Source organism: Mustelus asterias, chromosome 27 (assembly GCF_964213995.1).
Source record: "Mustelus asterias chromosome 27, sMusAst1.hap1.1, whole genome shotgun sequence".
Taxonomy (NCBI): Eukaryota; Metazoa; Chordata; class Chondrichthyes; order Carcharhiniformes; family Triakidae; genus Mustelus; species Mustelus asterias.
In genome coordinates this window covers 40,843,604-40,865,295 of record NC_135827.1, presented here as the reverse complement: position 1 = coordinate 40,865,295, position 21,692 = coordinate 40,843,604, and the positions used below count along the sequence as shown (strand labels likewise).

Below are 21,692 nucleotides of genomic sequence, written 5' to 3'. Positions count from 1 at the left end.
AGTGCAACACTCCCTCAGTACTGACCCTCTGACAGTGCAACACTCCCTCAGTACTGACCCTCTGACAGTGCGGCACTCCCTCAATACTGACCCTCTGACAGTGCGGCACTCCCTCAGTACTGACCCTCTGACAGTGCGGCACTCTCTCAGTACTGACCCTCTGACAGTGCGGCACTCCCTCAGCACTGACCCTCTGACAGTGCGGCACTCCCTCAGCACTGACCCTCTGACAGTGCAGCACTCCCTCAGTACTGACCCTCTGACAGTGCGGCACTCCCTCAGCACTGACCCTCTGACAGTGCGGCACTCCCTCAGCACTGACCCTCTGATAGTGCGGCACTCCCTCAGCACTGACCCTCTGACAATGCAGCACTCCCTCAGTACTGACCCTCTGACAGTGCGGCACTCCCTCAGCACTGACCCTCTGACAGTGCAGCACTCCCTCAGTACTGACCCTCTGACAGAGCGGCACTCCCTCAGTACTGACCCTCTGACAGTGCGGCACTCCCTCAGTACTGACCCTCTGACAGAGCGGCACTCCCTCAGCACTGACCCTCTGACAGAGCGGCATCCCTCAGTACTGACCCTCTGACAGAGCGGCACTCCCTCAGTACTGACCCTCTGACAGTGCAGCACTCCCTCAGTACTGACCTTCTGACAGTGCTGCACTCCCTCAGTACTGACCCTCTGACAGTGCAGCACTCCCTCAGTACTGACCTTCTGACAGTGCAGCACTCCCTCAGTACTGACCCTCTGACAGAGCGGCACTCCCTCAGTACTGACCCTCTGACAGTGCGGCACTCCCTCAGTTCTGACCCTCTGACAGTGCGGCACTCCCTCAGTTCTGACCCTCTGACAGTGCGGCACTCCCTCAGTTCTGACCCTCTGACAGTGCGGCACTCCCTCAGTTCTGACCCTCTGACAGTGCGGCACTCCCTCAGTTCTGACCCTCTGACAGTGCAGCACTCCCTCAGTTCTGACTCTCTGACAGTGCAGCACTCCCTCAGTACTGACCCTCTGACAGAGCGGCACTCCCTCAGTACTGACCCTCTGCCAGTGCGGCACTCCCTCAGTACTGACCCTCTGACAGAGCGGCACTCCCTCAGCACTGACCCTCTGACAGAGCGGCATCCCTCAGTACTGACCCTCTGACAGAGCGGCACTCCCTCAGCACTGACCCTCTGACAGTGCGGCACTCCCTCAGCACTGACCCTCTGACAGTGCGGCACTCCCTCAGCACTGACCCTCTGATAGTGCGGCACTCCCTCAGCACTGACCCTCTGACAATGCAGCACTCCCTCAGTACTGACCCTCTGACAGTGCGGCACTCCCTCAGCACTGACCCTCTGACAGTGCAGCACTCCCTCAGTACTGACCCTCTGACAGAGCGGCACTCCCTCAGTACTGACCCTCTGACAGTGCGGCACTCCCTCAGTACTGACCCTCTGACAGAGCGGCACTCCCTCAGCACTGACCCTCTGACAGAGCGGCATCCCTCAGTACTGACCCTCTGACAGAGCGGCACTCCCTCAGTACTGACCCTCTGACAGTGCAGCACTCCCTCAGTACTGACCTTCTGACAGTGCTGCACTCCCTCAGTACTGACCCTCTGACAGTGCAGCACTCCCTCAGTACTGACCTTCTGACAGTGCAGCACTCCCTCAGTACTGACCCTCTGACAGAGCGGCACTCCCTCAGTACTGACCCTCTGACAGTGCGGCACTCCCTCAGTTCTGACCCTCTGACAGTGCGGCACTCCCTCAGTTCTGACCCTCTGACAGTGCGGCACTCCCTCAGTTCTGACCCTCTGACAGTGCGGCACTCCCTCAGTTCTGACCCTCTGACAGTGCGGCACTCCCTCAGTTCTGACCCTCTGACAGTGCAGCACTCCCTCAGTTCTGACTCTCTGACAGTGCAGCACTCCCTCAGTACTGACCCTCTGACAGAGCGGCACTCCCTCAGTACTGACCCTCTGCCAGTGCGGCACTCCCTCAGTACTGACCCTCTGACAGAGCGGCACTCCCTCAGCACTGACCCTCTGACAGAGCGGCATCCCTCAGTACTGACCCTCTGACAGAGCGGCACTCCCTCAGCACTGACCCTCTGACAGTGCTGCACTCCCTCAGTTCTGACCCTGTGACAGTGCGGCACTCCCTCAGTACTGACCCTCTGACAGTGCGGCACTCCCTCAGTACTGACTCTCTGACAGTGCAGCACTCCCTCAGTACTGACCCTCTGACAGTGCTGCACTCCCTCAGTACTGACCCTCTGACAGTGCAGCACTCCCTCAGCACTGACCCTCTGACAGTGCGGCACTCCCTCAGTACTGACCCTCTGACAGTGCGGCACTCCCTCAGTACTGACCCTCTGACAGTGCTGCACTCCCTCAGTACTGACCCCCTGACAGTGCTGCACTCCCTCTGTACTGACCCTCTGACAGTGCAGCACTCCCTCAGTACTGACCCTCTGACAGTGCGGCACTCCCTCAGTACTGACCCTCTGACAGTGTGGCACTCCCTCTGTACTGACCCTCTGACAGTGCTGCACTCCCTCAGTACTGACCCTCTGACAGTGCGGCACTCCCTCAGTACTGACCCTCTGACAGTGCGGCACTCCCTCAGTACTGACCCTCTGACAGTGCTGCACTCCCTCAGTACTGACCCTCTGACAGTGCAGCACTCCCTCAGCACTGACCCTCTGACAGTGCTGCACTCCCTCAGTACTGACCCTCTGACAGTGCAGCACTCCCTCAGCACTGACCCTCTGACAGTGCAGCACTCCCTCAGTATTACACTGAGAGTCTCAATCTAGATTTTATTAGTGCTCAGGTTCTGGAGTGGGACCTGAAGCCACAGCCTTGTGTCTCTGACTGACTCACGCTGCAGTGACTCAGACAGTGAGTCATAACGACACGGTGGTGACACGCTCCTTAAGTTGTCAGTGAGATTGGGATTCAGAGCTGCAGCTGGGAGGCGTGACCTCTCACCCCCGCACTCCAGTCGGAGCTCTGACAGCCACGTTGGAAATGGGTTATAAAACGTTCACTGATAGAATCTTTAGCTCAGATCAATACGGTGACTGTGTGATTTCCAGCTCTGTGCATTTCAGTGGAATAATAAGTTATTTCTCCCAGTGTATGAGGCACGTTCCCTCCTGGTCAGACTGTGCTTGTGATGCGCAGGGAAGCAAATGAAACAACAGCTTTCTCAGTGAAGCAAGTTTCCGTCCTCGTGTCTCGTGGTCGGTGAATCAATTATCCTGACACTGAGGCAAATGTTTCGCTTCATCCTCACAGGCCCGATCCCCCGGTTCACTGTCTCTGCCACTCAAACTGCCTCCCACACCCTCAGCGCTCTGACAGAGGTCAGATACTTAATCCCACTCCATCATCCACTCCACGGGGGGGGGGTCTCTGCTGCTTCTACAGGCATTGTCGCTCTGGGACTGGTCATTGTAGCCAGTTACCAAGTGAAGACCCCAAGCAGCTCAGGAGGAGGGCGAGGTGAGACAGAGAGAGTCACTCACTATCCCTGTCCCGATTAGCTCCTTATACAGTGCCCGGGGGAGGGGGGGGGGGGGGGGGGGGGGGGGCTGGGGTCCGGTGGGGGTCCCAGACACTGGGGCGTTGTATTTTAAAGGCCCTGTTACCAATCTCTCTGACTGTTTAGTTTGATTTCTGCTTCATTTTATGAAGGATTAGCTTGCTGCCGAGGGTTAGGGTCTGGCAGGGCATGTGTGTGCAGAGAGTTGGAGGGACCACTCGCCGTGCCAAATGTGAAGGACCATCCACTCCCGAGGGGAGAGGCCACTTCAGAACCTGCCTTCAACTCAAACCTCCAGCCAACCCGGCCTGCCTCTGTCCATCAACCCATTCTCCCCACTGTCTGACCACTGTCCCAGTGTCTGACCACTGCCCCTGTGTCTGACCACTGTCCCGGTGTCTGACCACCGTCCCCAGTGTCTGGCCACTGCCCCTGTGTCTGACCACTGTCCCGGTGTCTGACCACTCCCCCAGTGTCTGGCCACTCCCCCAGTGTCTGGCCACTGCCCCACTGTCTGACCACTGTCCCAGTGTCTGACCATTGCCCCAGTGTCTGACCATTGCCCCAGTGTTTGACCAGTCCCCATGTGTCTGACCATTTTCCCCACTGTCTGACCACTGTCCCAACTGTCTGACCACTGTCCCAGTGTCTGACAGTTCACCCCAGTGTCTGGGCACTTTGGACTCAACGCCTGGGCAATCTGGACTCTGTGTCTGGGCCGTCTGGGCTCTGTGTCTGGGCTGTCTGGACATTGTGTCTGGGCCGATTGGATTCTGTCCAGCATCTGGACTTTGTGTCTGGGCCGATTGGATTCTGTATCTGAACAAAGAACAAAGAACAATACAGCACAGGAACAGGCCCTTCGGCCCTCCAAGCCTGCACCAATCATGTGTTCCTAATTGGACCATCCGTTTGTATTCCTCTATTCCCAGTCTGTTCATGTGGTTATCTAGATGAGTCTTAAATGATCCTAGTGTGTCTGCCTCAACCACCTTGCTTGGCAGTGCATTCCAGGCCCCCACCACCCTCTGTGTAAAATACGTCCCCCGCATATCTGTATTGAACCTTGCCCCCCTTACCCTGAACTTGTGACCCCTTGTGTTTGTCATTTCTGACCTGGGAAAAAGCTTCCAACTGTTCACCCTATCTATGCCCTTCATAATTTTATAAACTTCTATTAGGTCGCCCCTCAACCTCCGTCTTTCCAGGGAGAACAACCCTAGTTTACTCAATCTCTCCTCATAGCTAATACCCTCCATACCAGGCAACAGCCTGGTAAACCTCCTCTGTACTCTCTCCAAAGCCTCCACGTCCTTCTGGTAGTGTGGCGACCAGAACTGGACACAGTATTCCAAATGTGGCCTAACCAACGTTCTATATAACTGCAAATCATATGCCAACTTTTATACTCTATGCTCCGTCCAATAAAGGCCAGCATGCCATATGCTGCCTTCACCACCTTTTCCACCTGTGCTGCCACCTTTAAGGATCTGTGGACTTGCACACCCAGATCCCTCTGTGTGTCTATACTCCTGATGGTTCTGCCATTTATTGTATAGCTCCCCCCCTGCATTAGATCTACCAAAATGCATCACTTCGCATTTATCTGGATTAAATTCCATCTGCCATTTCTCCGCCCAATGTTCCAGACTATCTATATCCTGCTGTATTCTCTGACAATGTTCATCACTATCCGCAACTCCAGCAATCTTTGTGTCATCCGCAAACTTACTAATCAGACCAGCTACATCTTCTTCCAAATCATTTCTATATATCACAAACAGCAGAGGTCCCAGTACAGAGCCCTGCAGAACACCACTAGTCACAGACCTCCAATCAGAAAAAGACCCCTCCACTGCTACCCTCTGTCTTCAATGGCCAAGTCAGTTCTGTACCCACCTAGCTAGTTCACCTTTGATCCCGTGAGATTTAACCTTTTGCACCAGCCTGCCATGAGGGACCTTGTCAAATGCTTTACTAAAATCCATGTAGACGATATCCACGGCCCTTCCCTTGTCAATCATTTTTGTCACCTCCTCAAAAAACTCAACCAAATTTGTGAGGCATGACCTCCCTTGTACAAAACCATGTTGTCTATCGCTAATGAGATTATTCAGTTCTAAATGTGTATAGATCCTATCTCTAAGAATCTTCTCCAACAATTTCCCTACCATGGACGTCAAGCTCACTGGCCTATAATTACCCGGGTTATCCGTGCTACCCTTCTTAAATAACGGGACCACATTTGCTATCCTCCAATCCTCTGGGGCCTCACCTGTGTCCAATGAAGAGACAAAGATTTCTGTTAGAGGCCCAGCAATTTCATCTCTTGTCTCTCTCAGTAATCTAGGACAGATGCCATCTGGCCCTGGGGATTTGTCTACCTTAATGCTTCCTAAAACACCTAACACTTCCTCCCTTGTAATTGCGATTTGTTCTAATGGGTCTACACATCCCTCTGAGACACTACCAATCAACGTGTCCCTCTCCTTTGTGAATACTGATGCAAAGTATTCATTTAGGATCTCTCCTACTTCCTTGGGTTTTAAGCATAATTCCCCTCCTTTGTTCTTGAGAGGTCCGACTCTTTCTCTGACAACCCTCTTGTTCCTAACGTATGTATAAAATGTCTTGGGATTCTCCTTAATCCTGTCTGCCAAGGACATTTCGTGACCCCTTTTTGCCCTTCTAACTCCCTGTTTGAGTTATTTTCTACTTTCTCTGTATTCCTCCAGTGCTTCATCTGTTTTTAGCTGCCTGGACCTTATGTATGCCTCTTTTTTCTTTTTGATTAGACCCACAATTTCTCTGGTTATCCACGGCTCTCGAATCCTACCTTTCCTGTCCTTCCTTTTTACAGGCGCATGCCTGTCCTGCACTCCTATCAACTGCTCCTTAGAAGACTCCCACATGCCAGATGTGGATTTACCCTCGAACAGCCTCTCCCAATCAACAGCCACCAAATTCTGCCTAATCCGGCTGTAGTTAGCCTTCCCCCAAATCAGCACCTTACCCATAGGACAACACTCATCCTTTTCCATGACTATCCGAAAGTTTACAGAATTGTGGTCACTGTTCGCCACATGTTCCCCCACTGAAACTTTGATGACCTGACCGGGCTCATTCCCCAGTACTAGGTCCCGTATAGCCCCCTCTCTCGTTGGACTGTCAACATATTGTTTCAAAGAACCTTCCTGGACACATTTTACAAATTCCTCCCCGTCCGGACCCCTAGCCCTAAGGGATTTCCAGTCTATGTGAGGGAAATTAAAGTCTCCCACTATAACAACCCTATTTTTTCTATACCTGTCCAGAATCTCCTTACATATCCGTTCTTCAACTTCCCGTGGGCTGTTGGGAGGCCTGTAGTACACCCCCAGCATAGTGACTGCGCCCTTCCTATTTCTGAGCTCTACCCACAGTGTCTCGTTACATGATCCTTCCAAATTGTCCACCCTCTGTACCGCTGTAATATGCTCCCTAACCAGTATTGCTACTCCCCCACCTCTCCTCGTCCCTCCTCTGTCTCGCCTAAAATACTTATACCCTGGAATATTCAGCTGCCAGTCCTGCCCTTCTTTTAACCAAGTCTCTGTCACTGCAACCACATCCAAGTTCCGCGCATGCATTAAGGCTCTAAGTTCATCTGTCTTGCCCGTTACGCTCCTTGCATTGAAACAGATGCACTCCAGACCTCCAGGCCCACTGAGTTCATCCTCCCCCAGATTGCTCTTCCTCTTAGGTAGCCTTGTCTTGGCCCCATGCTCATCCCCAGTCTCTACCTATTGTTCTGACCTATTGTTCTGATTCCCACCGTCCCGCCACATTAGTTTAAACCCACCCGAACTACACTAGCAAACCTCCCAGCCAGGATATTGGTGCCCCTCCAGTTCAGGTGTAACCCATCCTTCTTGTACAGGTTCCATCCTCCCTGGAAGACTTCCCAGTGATCCACAAATCTGAAACCCTCCCTCCTGCACCAGTTCTTTAGCCACGTGTTCAGCTGCACAATCTCCCTGTTCCTAGCCTCACTAGCACGTGGCACGGGGAGTAATCCAGAGATCGCTACCCTAGAAGTCCTGCTTTTTAGCCTTCTACCTAACTCCCTAAATTGCTCTTGCAGGACCTCCCTGCTCTTTCTGACTATGGTAAGAAGTCTCACAACACCAGGTTAAAGTCCAACAGGTTTATTTGGTAGCAAATACCATAAGCTTTCGGAGCAATGCTCCTTCGTCAGATGGAGTGGTCTCTGTTCTCAAACAGGGCACAGACACAGAAATCAAATTACAGAATACTGATTAGAATGCAAATCTCTACAGCCAGCCAGGTCTTAAATGCACAGACAATGTGGGTGGAGGGAGCATTCAACACAGGTTAAAGAGATGTGTATTGTCTCCAGACAGTACAGCTTGTGAAATTGTGCAAGTCCAGGAGTCAAGCTGTGGGGGTTACTGATGTGACATAAATCCAACATCCCGGTTTAGACCGTCCTCATGTGTGCGAAACTTGGCTATCGGTTTCTGCTCAGTGACTCTGCGCTGTCGTGTGTCGTGAAGGCCGCCTTGGAGAACGCTTACCTGAAGATCCAAGGCTGAATGCCCGTGACTGCTGAAGTGCTCCCCCACAGGAAGAGAACAGTCTTGCCTGGTGATTGTCGAGTGGTGTTCATTCATCTGTTGTCGTAGCGTCTGCATGGTTTCCCCAATGTACCATGCCTCGGGACATCCTTTCTTGCAGCGTATCAGGTAGACAACGTTGGCCGAGTTGCAAGAATAGGTACCATGTACCTAGTAGATGGTGTTCTCACGTGAGATGATGGCATCCGTGTTGATGATCCGGCATGTCTTGCAGAGGTTGCTGTGGCAGGGTTGTGTGGTGTCGTGGTCACTGTTCTCCTGAAGGCTGGGTAGTTTGCTGTGGACAATGGTCTGTTTGAGGTTGCGTGGTTGTTTGAAGGCAAGAAGTGGGGGTGTGGGGATGGCCTTGGCGAGATGTTCGTCTTCATCAATGACATGTTGAAGGCTCCGGAGGAGATGCCGTAGCTTCTCCGCTCCGGGGAAGTACTGGACGACGAAGGGTACTCTGTCCACCGTGTCCCGTGTTTGTCTTCTGAGGAGGTCGGTGCGGTTTTTCGCTGTGGCACGTCGGAACTGTTGATCGATGAGTCGAGCGCCATATCCTGTTCTTATGAGGGCATCTTTCAGCGTCCCGGTCTAAACCAGGATGTTGGATTTATGTCACATTATCAGTAACCCCCACAGTTTGCCTCCTGGGCTTGTAGAATCTCACTAGCTGTTCTGTCTGGAGACAATACACATCTCTTTAACCTGTGTTGAATGCTCCCTCCACCCACATTGTCTGTGCATTTAAGACCTGGCTGGCTGTAGAGATTTGCATTCTAATCAGTATTCTGTAATTTGATTTCTGTGTCTGTGCCCTGTTTGAGAACAGAGACCACTCCATCTGACGAAGGAGCATTGATCCGAAAGCTTATGGTATTTGCTACCAAATAAACCTGTTGGACTTTAACCTGGTGTTGTGAGACTTCTTACTGTGCCCACCCCAGTCCAACGCCGGCATCTCCACATCATGACTTTCTGACTATGTCATTTGTACCAATGTGGACAATGACATCTGTCTGATCACCCGCCCCTTTTAGGATGCTTTCTACCCACTCAGAGACATCCAGGACCCTGGCACCAGGGAGGCAGACTACCATCCTGGAGTCTCATTCGCACCCACAGAACCGTCTGTCTGTGCCTCTAACTATTGAGTCCCCCACTACTATTGCTCTCCTATTCTGCCCCTTTCCCTTCTGAGCCACAGAGCCTGAATCCGTGCCAGAAACCTGGTCACCGTGGCTTACCCCTGGAAGGTCATCCCCCCCCACCACAGTATCCAAAACTGGACACAACAGGCCAAACACGGAGTCCAGACCACCCAGACACAGAGTCCAGACAGCCCAGACACAGAGTCCAGGCAGGCCAGACACAAAGTCCAGTCGGGCCAGACACAGAGTCCAGACTGGCCAGACACAGAATCCAGACTGGCCAGACACAGAGTCCAGATGGCTGTGTCTGGGCCGGCTGGACTCTGTGTCTGGGCCGGCTGGACTCTGTGTCTGGGCCGGCTGGACTCTGTGTCTGGGCTGGCTGGACTCTGTGTCTGGCCAGTCTGGATTCTGTGTCTAGGCCATCTGGACTCTGTGTCTGGCCAGTCTGGATTCTGTGTCTAGGCCATCTGGACTCTGTGTCTGGCCAGTCTGGACTCTGTGTCTAGGCCATCTGGACTCTGTGTCTGGCCAGTCTGGATTCTGTGTCTTGGAGGGGAACCACAGGGGATCCCGGCACTGACTGCTTCCTCCCCTCCCCTCTCCTGACTGTCACCCAGCTAGCTTCGTTTTTAGGTGTTACCACTTCCTGATAACTGCTACCCATCACCCCCTCCGCCTCCCGAATGATCCGAAGTTCATCCAGTTCCAGCTCCAATTCCCTCAGGCGGTCTGTGAGGATCTGGAGCTGGGTGCACCTCCCACAGGTGAAGTCAGCAGGGTCACTAATGGTGTCCCTTACCTCCCACATCCTGCAGGAGGAGCATTGACCTGCCCTAACTGCCATCCTCTCCACCCAAACTCCCCAATCTGGGCCGTCTAGACTCTGTATCTGGGCCGTCTGGATTCTGTATCTGGGCCGTCTGGATTCTGTATCTGGGCGGTCTGAACTCTGTGTCTGGACCGTCTAGACTCTGTATCTGGCCATCTGGATTCTGTATCTGGGCCGTCTGGACTCTGTGTCTGGGCGGTCTGGATTCTGTGTCTGGGCCATCTGGACTCTGTGTCTGGGCGGTCTGGACTCTGCGTCTGGCCTGTCTGAACTCTGTGTCTGGCCCGTCTGGACTCTGTGTCTGGCCCGACTGGATTCTGTGTCTGGGCCATCTGGACTCTGTGTCTGGGCCAGCTGGACTCTGTATCTGGGCCGGCTGGACTCTGTGTCTGGGCCGGCTGGACTCTATGTTTGGCCAGTCTGGACTCTGTGTCTGGGTGGACTGGACTCTATGTTTGGCCAGTCTGGACTCCATGTTTGGCCAGTCTGGACTCTGTGTTTGGCCAGTCTGGACTCTGTGTCTGGGTGGACTGGACTCTATGTTTGGCCAGTCTGGACTCCATGTTTGGCCAGTCTGGACTCTGTGTTTGGCCAGTCTGGACTCTGTGTCTGGCCTGCCTGGACTCTGTGTCTGGCCAGTCTGGACTCTGTGTCTGGGCCGTCTGGACTCTGTGTTTGGCCAGTCTGGACTCTGTGTCTGGGCTGTCTGGACTCTGTGTTTGGCCAGTCTAGACTCTGTGTCTGGGTCATCTGGACTCTGTGTCTGGGCGGGCTGGACTCTGTGTCTGGGCCGTCTGGACACTGTGTCTGGGCCGTCTGGACTCTGTGTTTGGCCAGTCTGGACTCTGTGATTGGCCAGTCTGACTCTGTGTCTGGGCAGTCGCTGTCCTTTGAAAACTCGCTGACAGCAATGACTGAGGGGCGGACAGGATGAAAACTCATTTCTGCAAAAGCTTTTACAGCCACACGGCGTCTCGTAGCTCTTACTGCCAATGAAGAACTTTCTGAAATGTCGTCAATGTTGTAGTGTCGGAAACTTAGAAGTTGATGAATGCACAGCACGATCCCACAGCAGCAATGAGCAGGTAATCCACTGTCCACATAGACCGAGGAATAAACATTGTCCAGGGAAAGCTGCCTTTGCTTTTCTCAGCATTGTGGCCGGGAGATCATTTCTGTCCACTCGAGAGAGCAGATAGGGTCCCCGGTTAACATCTCATTCGAAAGATGGCACCTCTGACAGTGCAGCACTCCCTCAGTACTGACCCTCTGACAGTGCGGCACTCCCTCAGTACTGACCCTCTGACAGTGCGGCACTCCCTCAGTACTGACCCTCTGACAGTGTGGCACTCCCTCAGTACTGACCCTCTGACAGTGCGGCACTCGCTCAGTACTGACCCTCTGACAGTGCGGCACTCCCTCAGTACTGACCCTCTGACAGTGCGGCACTCCCTCAGTACTGACCCTCTGACAGTGCAGCACTCCCTCAGCACTGACCCTCTGAAAGTGCGGCACTCCCTCAGCACTGACCCTCTGACAGTGCGGCACTCCCTCAGTACTGACCCTCTGACAGTGCGGCACTCCCTCAGTACTGACCCTCTGACAGTGCGGCACTCCCTCAGTACTGACCCTCTGACAGTGCAGCACTCCCTCAGCACTGACCCTCTGACAGTGCGGCATTCCCTCAGTACTGACCCTCTGACAGTGCGGCACTCGCTCAGCACTGACCCTCTGACAGTGCAGCACTCCCTCAGTACTGACCCTCTGACAGTGCAGCACTCCCTCAGCACTGACCCTCTGACAGTGCGACACTCCCTCAGCACTGACCCTCTGACAGTGCAGCACTCCCTCAGTACTGACCCTCTGACAGTGCAGCACTCCCTCAGCACTGACCCTCTGACAGTGCAGCACTCCCTCAGCACTGACCCTCTGACAGTGCAGCACTCCCTCAGTACTGACCCTCTGACAGTGCAGCACTCCCTCAGTACTGACCCTCTGACAGTGCGGCACTCCCTCAGTACTGACCCTCTGACAGTGCGGCACTCCCTCAGCACTGACCCTCTGACAGTGCAGCACTCCCTCAGCACTGACCCTCTGACAGTGCAGCACTCCCTCAGTACTGACCCTCTGACAGTGCAGCACTCCCTCAGTACTGACCCTCTGACAGTGCGGCACTCCCTCAGCACTGACCCTCTGACAGTGCAGCACTCCCTCAGTACTGACCCTCTGACAGTGCGGCACTCCCTCAGTACTGACCCTCTGACAGTGCAGCACTCCCTCAGTACTGACCCTCTGACAGTGCGGCACTCCCTCAGTACTGACCCTCTGACAGTGCAGCACTCCCTCAGCACTGACCCTCTGACAGTGCAGCACTCCCTCAGTACTGACCCTCTGACAGTGCGGCACTCCCTCAGTACTGACCCTCTGACAGTGCAGCACTCCCTCAGTACTGACCCTCTGACAGTGCAGCACTCCCTCAGTACTGACCCTCTGACAGTGCGGCACTCCCTCAGTACTGACCCTCTGACAGTGCGGCACTCCCTCAGCACTGACCCTCTGACAGTGCAGCACTCCCTCAGCACTGACCCTCTGACAGTGCAGCACTCCCTCAGTACTGACCCTCTGACAGTGCAGCACTCCCTCAGTACTGACCCTCTGACAGTGCGGCACTCCCTCAGCACTGACCCTCTGACAGTGCAGCACTCCCTCAGTACTGACCCTCTGACAGTGCGGCACTCCCTCAGTACTGACCCTCTGACAGTGCAGCACTCCCTCAGTACTGACCCTCTGACAGTGCGGCACTCCCTCAGTACTGACCCTCTGACAGTGCAGCACTCCCTCAGCACTGACCCTCTGACAGTGCAGCACTCCCTCAGTACTGACCCTCTGACAGTGCGGCACTCCCTCAGTACTGACCCTCTGACAGTGCAGCACTCCCTCAGTACTGACCCTCTGACAGTGCGGCACTCCCTCAGTACTGACCCTCTGACAGTGCGGCACTCCCTCAGCACTGACCCTCTGACAGTGCAGCACTCCCTCAGCACTGACCCTCTGACAGTGCAGCACTCCCTCAGCACTGACCCTCTGACAGTGCGGCACTTCCTCAGCACTGACCCTCTGACAGTGCGACACTCCCTCAGTACTGACCCTCTGACAGTGCGACACTCCCTCAGTACTGACCCTCTGACAGTGCGGCACTCCCTCAGCACTGACCCTCTGACAGTGCAGCACTCCCTCAGTACTGACCCTCTGACAGTGCGACACTCCCTCAGTACTGACCCTCTGACAGTGCGACACTCCCTCAGCACTGACCCTCTGACAGTGCGGCACTCCCTCAGCACTGACCCTCTGACAGTGCAGCACTCCCTCAGCACTGACCCTCTGACAGTGCAGCACTCCCTCAGCACTGACCCTCTGACAGTGCGGCACTCCCTCAGTACTGACACTCTGACAGTGCAGCACTCCCTCAGCACTGACCCTCTGACAGTGCGGCACTCCCTCAGCACTGACCCTCTGACAGTGCGGCACTCCCTCAGCACTGACCCTCTGACAGTGCGGCACTCCCTCAGCACTGACCCTCTGACAGTGCGGCACTCCCTCAGCACTGACCCTCTGACAGTGCAGCACTCCCTCAGCACTGACCCTCTGACAGTGCAGCACTCCCTCAGTACTGACCCTCTGACAGTGCAGCACTCCCTCAGTACTGACCCTCTGACAGTGCAGCACTCCCTCAGTACTGACCCTCTGACAGTGCGGCACTCCCTCAGCACTGACCCTCTGACAGTGCAGCGCTCCCTCAGTACTGACCCTCTGACAGTGCAGCACTCCCTCAGCACTGACCCTCTGACAGTGCAGCACTCCCTCACCACTGACCCTCTGACAGTGCAGCACTCCCTCAGCACTGACCCTCTGACAGTGCAGCGCTCCCTCAGCACTGACCCTCTGACAGTGCAGCACTCCCTCAGCACTGACCCTCTGACAGTGCGGCACTCCCTCAGCACTGCACTGGAGCGTCAGTCTCGATTTCATGTTTAGATTTGGAGTGCTGTTTGGACTCGGTAACGCCCAACTCTGAGGTGTGAAAGCTGAATGCTGTGTGGGGCTGACACCAGCTTGTGGATAACCCGGGGAACAGTGAACGCAACTGCACCCCTGGAAATACAACGAGAAAAGTTATGGAACGAAGTGCTGGGAAATGGAGGGTCTCCTGTTTGTGAGAGAGGAGGGGGGTGTAAGAATGAGCTGGAATATTACCCACTGACAGGATTGCTCCATTAATCCTGTAAACATTTCAATCAGTGAGGACGTTACTTGGCTGGGTTGATACTTTCCTCGGCTGTGATAGAGCAATGTCTGTGAGATAATACTCTGCGCTGTGATTTATTTTGTTATTTTGATGCTTCACATTTCCAATCTGCCTTGTCTTCTTTTACAGTCCCTCTGATCGACCCATGTTCATCTCCCAACTATCCATCTCCCGCAGGGAGGCAGGGAGTGTGAAACCAGCTTCCTGTGCTGATCAGACAGGCTGGCCCCAGTCCAGCCCTTTCCCCTGGCAGCCACTCCCATTATCAGCTTACTCCCAGCAGAGAGCGGTGACCATTGGAGCTGGCTGGTGAGGGGCAGTGCCCGAGAGAGCCATTGCGACAGGGAAGTGACATCAGCCATGGTTCCGGGGACAGCACACTCGCCCCAGAGCCAGAGACGGCGGTTTCAAGTCTGACTCCAGGAACTTGTGCGCAGGATCCTGACCGATGCCTGAATGCAGCACTGTGGAGGTGCAGCACTGTCATCTGGGTGAGATGTTAAACCGTAGCCAGATACCATTCCGATTTGCAACTCTCGTACAGAGTGACAGAGAATCAGGGATTAGGCCGGCAGGACAGGCGCGTGGGGGTCTTTACCAAAACAGAGGAATTAAAAAAACACAAAGTGTGCCTTTTCAATTAAACCACAACAATGATGGAAGGTTCTGGAAAGCTGAGAAATTCCCTCACTCCCCTCAACGTAACTGTACCCCAGTGAGAGTCAGTGTGTGTGGAACCCGTACCCCAGTGAGAGTCAGTGTGTGTGGGACCCATACCCCAGTGAGAGTCAGTGTGTGTGGGACCCATACCCCAGTGAGAGTCAGTGTGTGTGGGACCCATACCCCAGTGAGAGTCAGTGTGTGTGGGAACCGTACCCCAGTGAGAGTCAGTGTGCGTGGGAACCTGTACCCCAGCGAGAGTCAGTGTGTGTGGGACCTGTACCCCAGTGAGAGTCAGTGTGTGTGGGACCCGTACCCCAGTGAGAGTCAGTGTGTGTGGGACCCGTACCCCAGTGAGAGTCAGTGTGTGTGGGACCCGTACCCCAGTGAGAGTCAGTGTGTGTGGGACCCGTACCCCAGTGAGAGTCAGTGTTTTCCGTAGCGGGGGAAGACTTGGTCAAAGGCAACATGAATAGTTTACTGTTTTCCCAGCCGTGTTGCTGCTTGTTGCCTGTTTTCTGCTCGATGAACTGTTCCACTGAAACAGCTTTGATTCTTGTGGATTTTGACAAATTATTCACAGTTAGTGTTTTGCGATAGTTCAGGTGGCTTGTGACTCATTCTAAACTCTAAATTATTGATTTATTAAATGTGTAGCGGGAGGTTTATGGGGCGAGCACTCTAAACATGATCCAATTGTTGTGGTGTCCCGCTGGCTTGCTCTGAATATCTGCTACGTGGCAAAACGCAGGCAGTGCCTGAGTCCTGGGGTATGAGGAACAGACTCCTGTGATGATCAGGAACTCGGGACATCCAACAGTGTTTCACAGCCAATCAGTTCCTGTGGAATTGTAGTCACTGTTGCGATATAGTGAAACAGCGCAGCCAATTTACACACAGGATGGTCCCACAAACAGCAATGTGATAAATGGCCAGATAATCTGAATGTGATGATGTTTATTGAAGGATAAGTGTTGGACAGGAACCGGTGAGCTCTCTATCTCATTTTTGAGGAGTGACATGGGATCTTTAACATCCACCAGAGAGGGAAACAGGGCCCCAGTTTAATGGCTCACCCAAAAGATGGCAGCTCTGGCAGTGTAGTACTCCCTCAGTACTTCACATGTAAAGAGACACTTACTGAAAGGGGAGCCACATGGCCCCAGTCCCTCTTCCCTGTCTGAATGGGGCCTTGGAATGAGACTGGGAACCCAGGCTTGTGTTCTGTCTTTGGAACACAGCAGCTCACATCCCCTGGCCTCTGTGAGTGAAGTATACACGGGGTGTGTGTGTGTGTGGAACTCCATTTGCCCCATTCTGCCTTTCCCAGCTTGCTGATAGAACCAGCCAATTAATCACACTCTCCTGCTGCCTCTCTTTAGCCCTGCTAGGTTTTCATTTGTAAATACTTAGCGAATTCTCTTTGAAGATTACGAATGAATCCATCCTTTCAGGCAGTGATTTCCGATCGCAACAACTCGCTGCCTTTAAACATTCCTTCACGTTTTCTCCCTGGCTTTTTACAATGATTTTTAACCCGTGTCCTCTGATCACTGGCTCTACTGCAGTTTGTACTGACTCACTGTGTTAAAACATGGTCGTGAACGCTTCTATTAAATCTCCCTCTCCTCTGAGGAGAACATTCCCAGCTTCTCCATGTAACCGGAGATCCTGACCTCTGGCATTGTTTTAATAAATCTCTTCCGCACTTTCTGCAAGTCCTTGATGTCTTTCCCAAAGTGTGTGATTCCAAGAGTTGGCCATGAGAGGAACCCAACGGTGTCCTACTCTCCTACAAGTATCTCAGTGAAGCAACACCAATGGTGAGCTCACACCATCAGTTGGCCTTACAAAGCCATTACTCCCCCAAACGTCCCACACAATCGAGGCCTGGGTGCCCTCCCCCGGGGATGTGCGTGCTCCCCCTCTATCGCCCACACCCCTGGCCGGTCACACTCCCCTGGTTACTCGGGAATGGTTTAAATCTCCTGATGGATGCAGAGTGAGCAGTTACCGGCTTTAACCTATTGTTACCTGGATGTCATCTGCTGTGAGGTGACTCTTCATCTCTGTCTTTGTTTCGGGAGGTGGTGGTTTATGGGATGGCGGCAGGTCTATCCTGTTTGTGACAGAAACAGAAACAGTTCAGTTTTGTGATTGCGGTTACTGTAGAAACTTTCACTGAAAAAAATCATAGAATCCCCACAGTGCAGAAGGAGGCCATTCGGCCCATCGAGTCTGTACCACCCACAATCCCACCCAGACCCTATTCCCATAACCTCACATACTTACCCTGCTAATCCCCCTGACATTAGGGTCAATTTACCCTGGCCAATCACCTAACCCGCACATCTTTGGACTGTGGGAGGAAACCGGAGCACCCGGAGGAAACCCATGCAGACACGAGGAGAATGTGCAAACTCCACACAGACAGTGACCCAAGCCGGGAATCGAACCTGGGTCCCTGGCGCTATGAGGCAGCAGTGCTAACCACCGTGCCGCCCACCTGTTGGGAGGTGCATTAAAAACGGTTTCAAGCTTCACATTTTCAAACTACTTCCCCACGCTGACCTTGGGCTAGCTTTTGTTTTGAGGTTTTGAAGGCTGCAGAAGAGGTTCCAATACCTCTTGCCCAATGTTTCCTGAGTTCCCCTCATTCATTTAATAAACCTCCACTGATCACTGTTAATCCAGTACATCTGTTCTTTATAGAGTCATAGAGGTTTACAGCATGGAAACAGGCCCTTTGGCCCAACTTGTCCATGCCGCCCTTTTTTTTAAACCCCTAAGCTAATCCCAATTGCCCGCATTTGGCCCATATCCCTCTATACCCATCGTACCCATGTAACTATCTAAATGCTTTTTAAAAGACAAAATTGAACCCGCCTCTACTACTACCTCTGGCAGCTTGTTCCAGACACTCACCACCCTCTGTGTGAAAAAATTGCCTCTCTGGACACTTTTGTATCTCTCCCCTCTCACCTTAAATTTATGCCCTCTAGTTTTAGACTCCCCTACCTTTGGGAAAAGATATTGACTATCTAGCTGATCTGTGTCCCTCATTATTTTATAGACCTCTATAAGGTCACCCCTCAGCCTCACTGTCCCAGCATCCACCGCACTTTGGGGTAACAAATTCCACAGATTCACAACCCTCTGGGAGAAGTAGTTTCTCCTCAACTCTGTTTTAAATTTGCTACCCCTTATCCTAAGATACCTATACCTCTCATCCTAGAATGCCCCACAAGAGGAAGCATCCGCTCCATGTCTACTTTATCCATACCTTGTATCATCAGTGATAAGGACAGCGTTGAGAAACCAGCGAGCAGCCTGGATTTGGGAAATGGAGTCAAGACAGAACAGCTTAACCACATTTTCTGCTCATGTCACAAAGAGTGTGGATGAGGGTAAGACCGAGAGGTGATTTACGTGGATTTGATAAGATGCCACTTGGAAAAGTGATGGAAAAAACAAATGGCAAAAAAACCAAAAACATGAATGAAAAAAACAGAAAGATTTGCATTTATATAGCACCTTTCACACTGACTGGGTGTCTCAGATCGCTGGACAGCCAATGAAGTACTTTGGAAATGTGGTCACTGTTTAGATTGAGGAAATGCAGCAGCTAATTCACCCTCAGCAAACTCTCACAAACGGCAATGTGGCCGGAGATGTCACTGGATTAGTAACCCTGAGGCCCAGGCTAATGTTCCGGGGACCTGGATTCAAATCCCATCACGGCAGCTGGTGGAATTTAAATTCAATTAATAAATCTGGAAGATAAAGATAGTCTTAGTTGTGGTGACCATGAAACCATCACTGATTGTTGCAAAAACCCATCTGGTTCACTAATGTCCTTTAGGGAAGGAAATCTGCCGTCCTTATCTGGTCTGGCCTATTTGTGACTCCATAGCAATGTGGTTGACTTTTAACTTTGAAATGTTCTGTGCACAATCCACACAATCCACATTATACTGCATCCGCCATGCAGATACCCACACACTCAGCCTGTCCAAGTCACGCTGCAGCATCTCTGCATCCTCCTCACAGCTCACCCTCCCACCCAACTTTGTATCATCTGCAGAGTCATTAATATACAATGTGAACACAACTGTTCACATCATACATATATATAGATAGTGAATCTTTGGAATTCTCTGTCCTGAGGAAGCTCAATCATTGGGTATGTTCCAGACTGGAATCGATAGATTTCTACATCATGAAAACATCAAGGTATGTGGAGAAAATGCAGGAAAATGGTGTTGAATAGATCAGACATGATCTCATTGAATGGCGGAATGGGCTTGAAGGGCCGAATGGCCTTCTCCTGCTCCTATTTCTCATGTACTTCTCAGCAAATCACTTGTGTGCAAAGCGATTCTTGTGGTTAGAGCATTGCTTCCCCACACTGACCATCCTTCCTTTTGATTTCTGTGTGGCACCCTCCACAGTATTTACACCCAGTACTCTGGCTTTAATCTTTCTGCTGGCCTTCTATAAATAATCCTTCCTTCTCAGACAGTCTTGTGCTTGGAAGATCTGAACTGCCTCTCCGCAGTGTCACGACACCTCAGTTCTCCAATCAATATTCTTCAGTTGATGATGAATCATTTCAGAGCTCTGTGCGTCAATAGCTTTCTTCAGAATAAGTTTCTCTTCTCTCGGCAGACGTGCTCCCATGGTGGGTAGTTCTTGTTCCTCAGACAACTCTATCTCTGATCAGATCATCCTTAAGTTGCTCAAACTCACTAGATTCAAAGAGATGTCTTCAAATACTGATCAATATTCTCCCCATTTCCCTGAGCTCGGGTGTTGAACTTGTAAAGTTCATAAATAACGTTAGTCAAGGGTCCAAAGTGGGTCTTTAGGCCCCCAAAGTTTCACTGCTCTTCAGTGAGGTCTAGAGTGAAACTTGCAACACTCGTTCCCTGCACTGGTAATAATTGCTACTCTTATTTTATCAGCTTTCTCGATTCACTCGATCAATTTCATAGTTCTGCCATTGAGAATGGAAGAATTTCCAATTCATTCTCAAATCTGCCTCTGTGGGAGTTGGTGCTGGAATGTTCAAAGCCACGCTGATTCACCCAGCCGCCAACGGGCTGTGAAAAGTTGCAGACGAGTTTTAATTATTCTTTGTTGTTTCTTACAGGAGCTGGAAGTTTTCTAGTTTCCAGAATCCACCCAATTTCAGTCTAAACTCCCAATCCCATTCTCCATGTGGGGGTGAAACAGCTTCTGCCTCAATCCATTACTCACACGGGAATGACATCCGAGGTTACGGGAGTCATCGATCACATGACCTTGGCAAGCCGCAGTACAAGACAGGCAACTGTGCATAATGATCTTGGCTGGAACTTTCCGGTTGTTCACACTGGTGGACGAAGATCCCGCCGGCAGTGGCGCACCCCCACCGTGGGTTTCCCAGCAACAAGGGGTGCATTCAACGGGAAACCCTGCTGGCCAATGACAGGACCAGAAGATCCTGCCGCTGGCCAATGGCGGGCTGCCTTCACTGCCAAAAAACACACAGCAGGTTGCGTGGGAAATCCCAAAGCCAAACATTCCCAAGCTGCTCACAGGAATGTAACCAAACAAAGAGGGTGGCACGGTGGCACAGTGGTTAACACTGCTGCCTCACAGTTCCAGGGACCCAAGTTCAATTCCGCCTTCAGGTGACTGTCTGTGTGGAGTTTGCACGTTCTGCCCGTATCTGTGTGGGTTTCCTCCCACAGTTCAAAAATGTGCACGTTAGATTGATTGGCAATGCTAAATTGCCCCTTAGTGTCAGGGGGATTAGCAGTTTATATAGGAATAGGGTTATAGGAATAGGATGGGATTGTGGTTGGCACAGACTCGATGGGTCGAATGGCCTTCTTCTGTACTGTAGGGATTCTATGCAGTATGACACCAAGTCACGTGACTGTGATAGATCAGATGACCAAAAGCTTGGTCAAAGGCATCAGTTGTAAACAGCATCTTAAAGGAGGGAACAAAGTGGAGAGATTTAGGGAAGGAATTCCAGAGTTTAGGATTCAGGCAGCTGTAGGTATGGCCACCATTGGAGAAACAGATATTGCGGAGGGTTGTCGGGCCGGAGGACGTTACTGAGATTGCACCTTCGTTCATTCATGCTTATAGTTATTTTTACAATTACCCCGCGAGAGGAGCTGGACATGAGGAGCTTGTAAAATTCCCCAACGAGTCACTGTTGAAATGATGGAGGGGCCATTAACCCTACTCACGATTCTCAATCGGTAATGATCAGATCATTTTCACTCTGCGCTGTGCTCCCGGAGACAACAGACCCCTTCCTGACTCGATCATTTCTTAAAGTTTCTAGTTCATGACAGGAAATGGAGAGAGCGTCCTAGCCAGAGAGGCAATCATATTTCTGCATTGCGGAGAGACTCTGTGAAATTTAGTTACAGTCATTCTCCCCAGGATACAGATATGATAATGTCACACACACAGCCTGAGGACTGAGGTACAGTCCTATTCCAGCTCTCTGTTGGAAGGGTGATATATCAGAGTGATGGTAAAACTGATTCCTTTCAGATTACCAGCTGCCCTGCGCCGATA

At 52.1% G+C, this 21,692-nt stretch overlaps 1 protein-coding gene across 1 annotated transcript in view; it reads right to left on the bottom strand.

Moving 5' to 3' along the window:
* The window catches only part of LOC144479973 (uncharacterized), a 96,756-nt gene that overhangs the window by 49,471 nt on the left and 25,593 nt on the right, over positions 1-21,692 (bottom strand). The window contains exon 3 of the mRNA XM_078199105.1: positions 17,145-17,229. Coding sequence (XP_078055231.1) covers positions 17,145-17,229 — 85 coding nt within the window. The remainder of the gene's footprint in view (positions 1-17,144; positions 17,230-21,692) is intronic.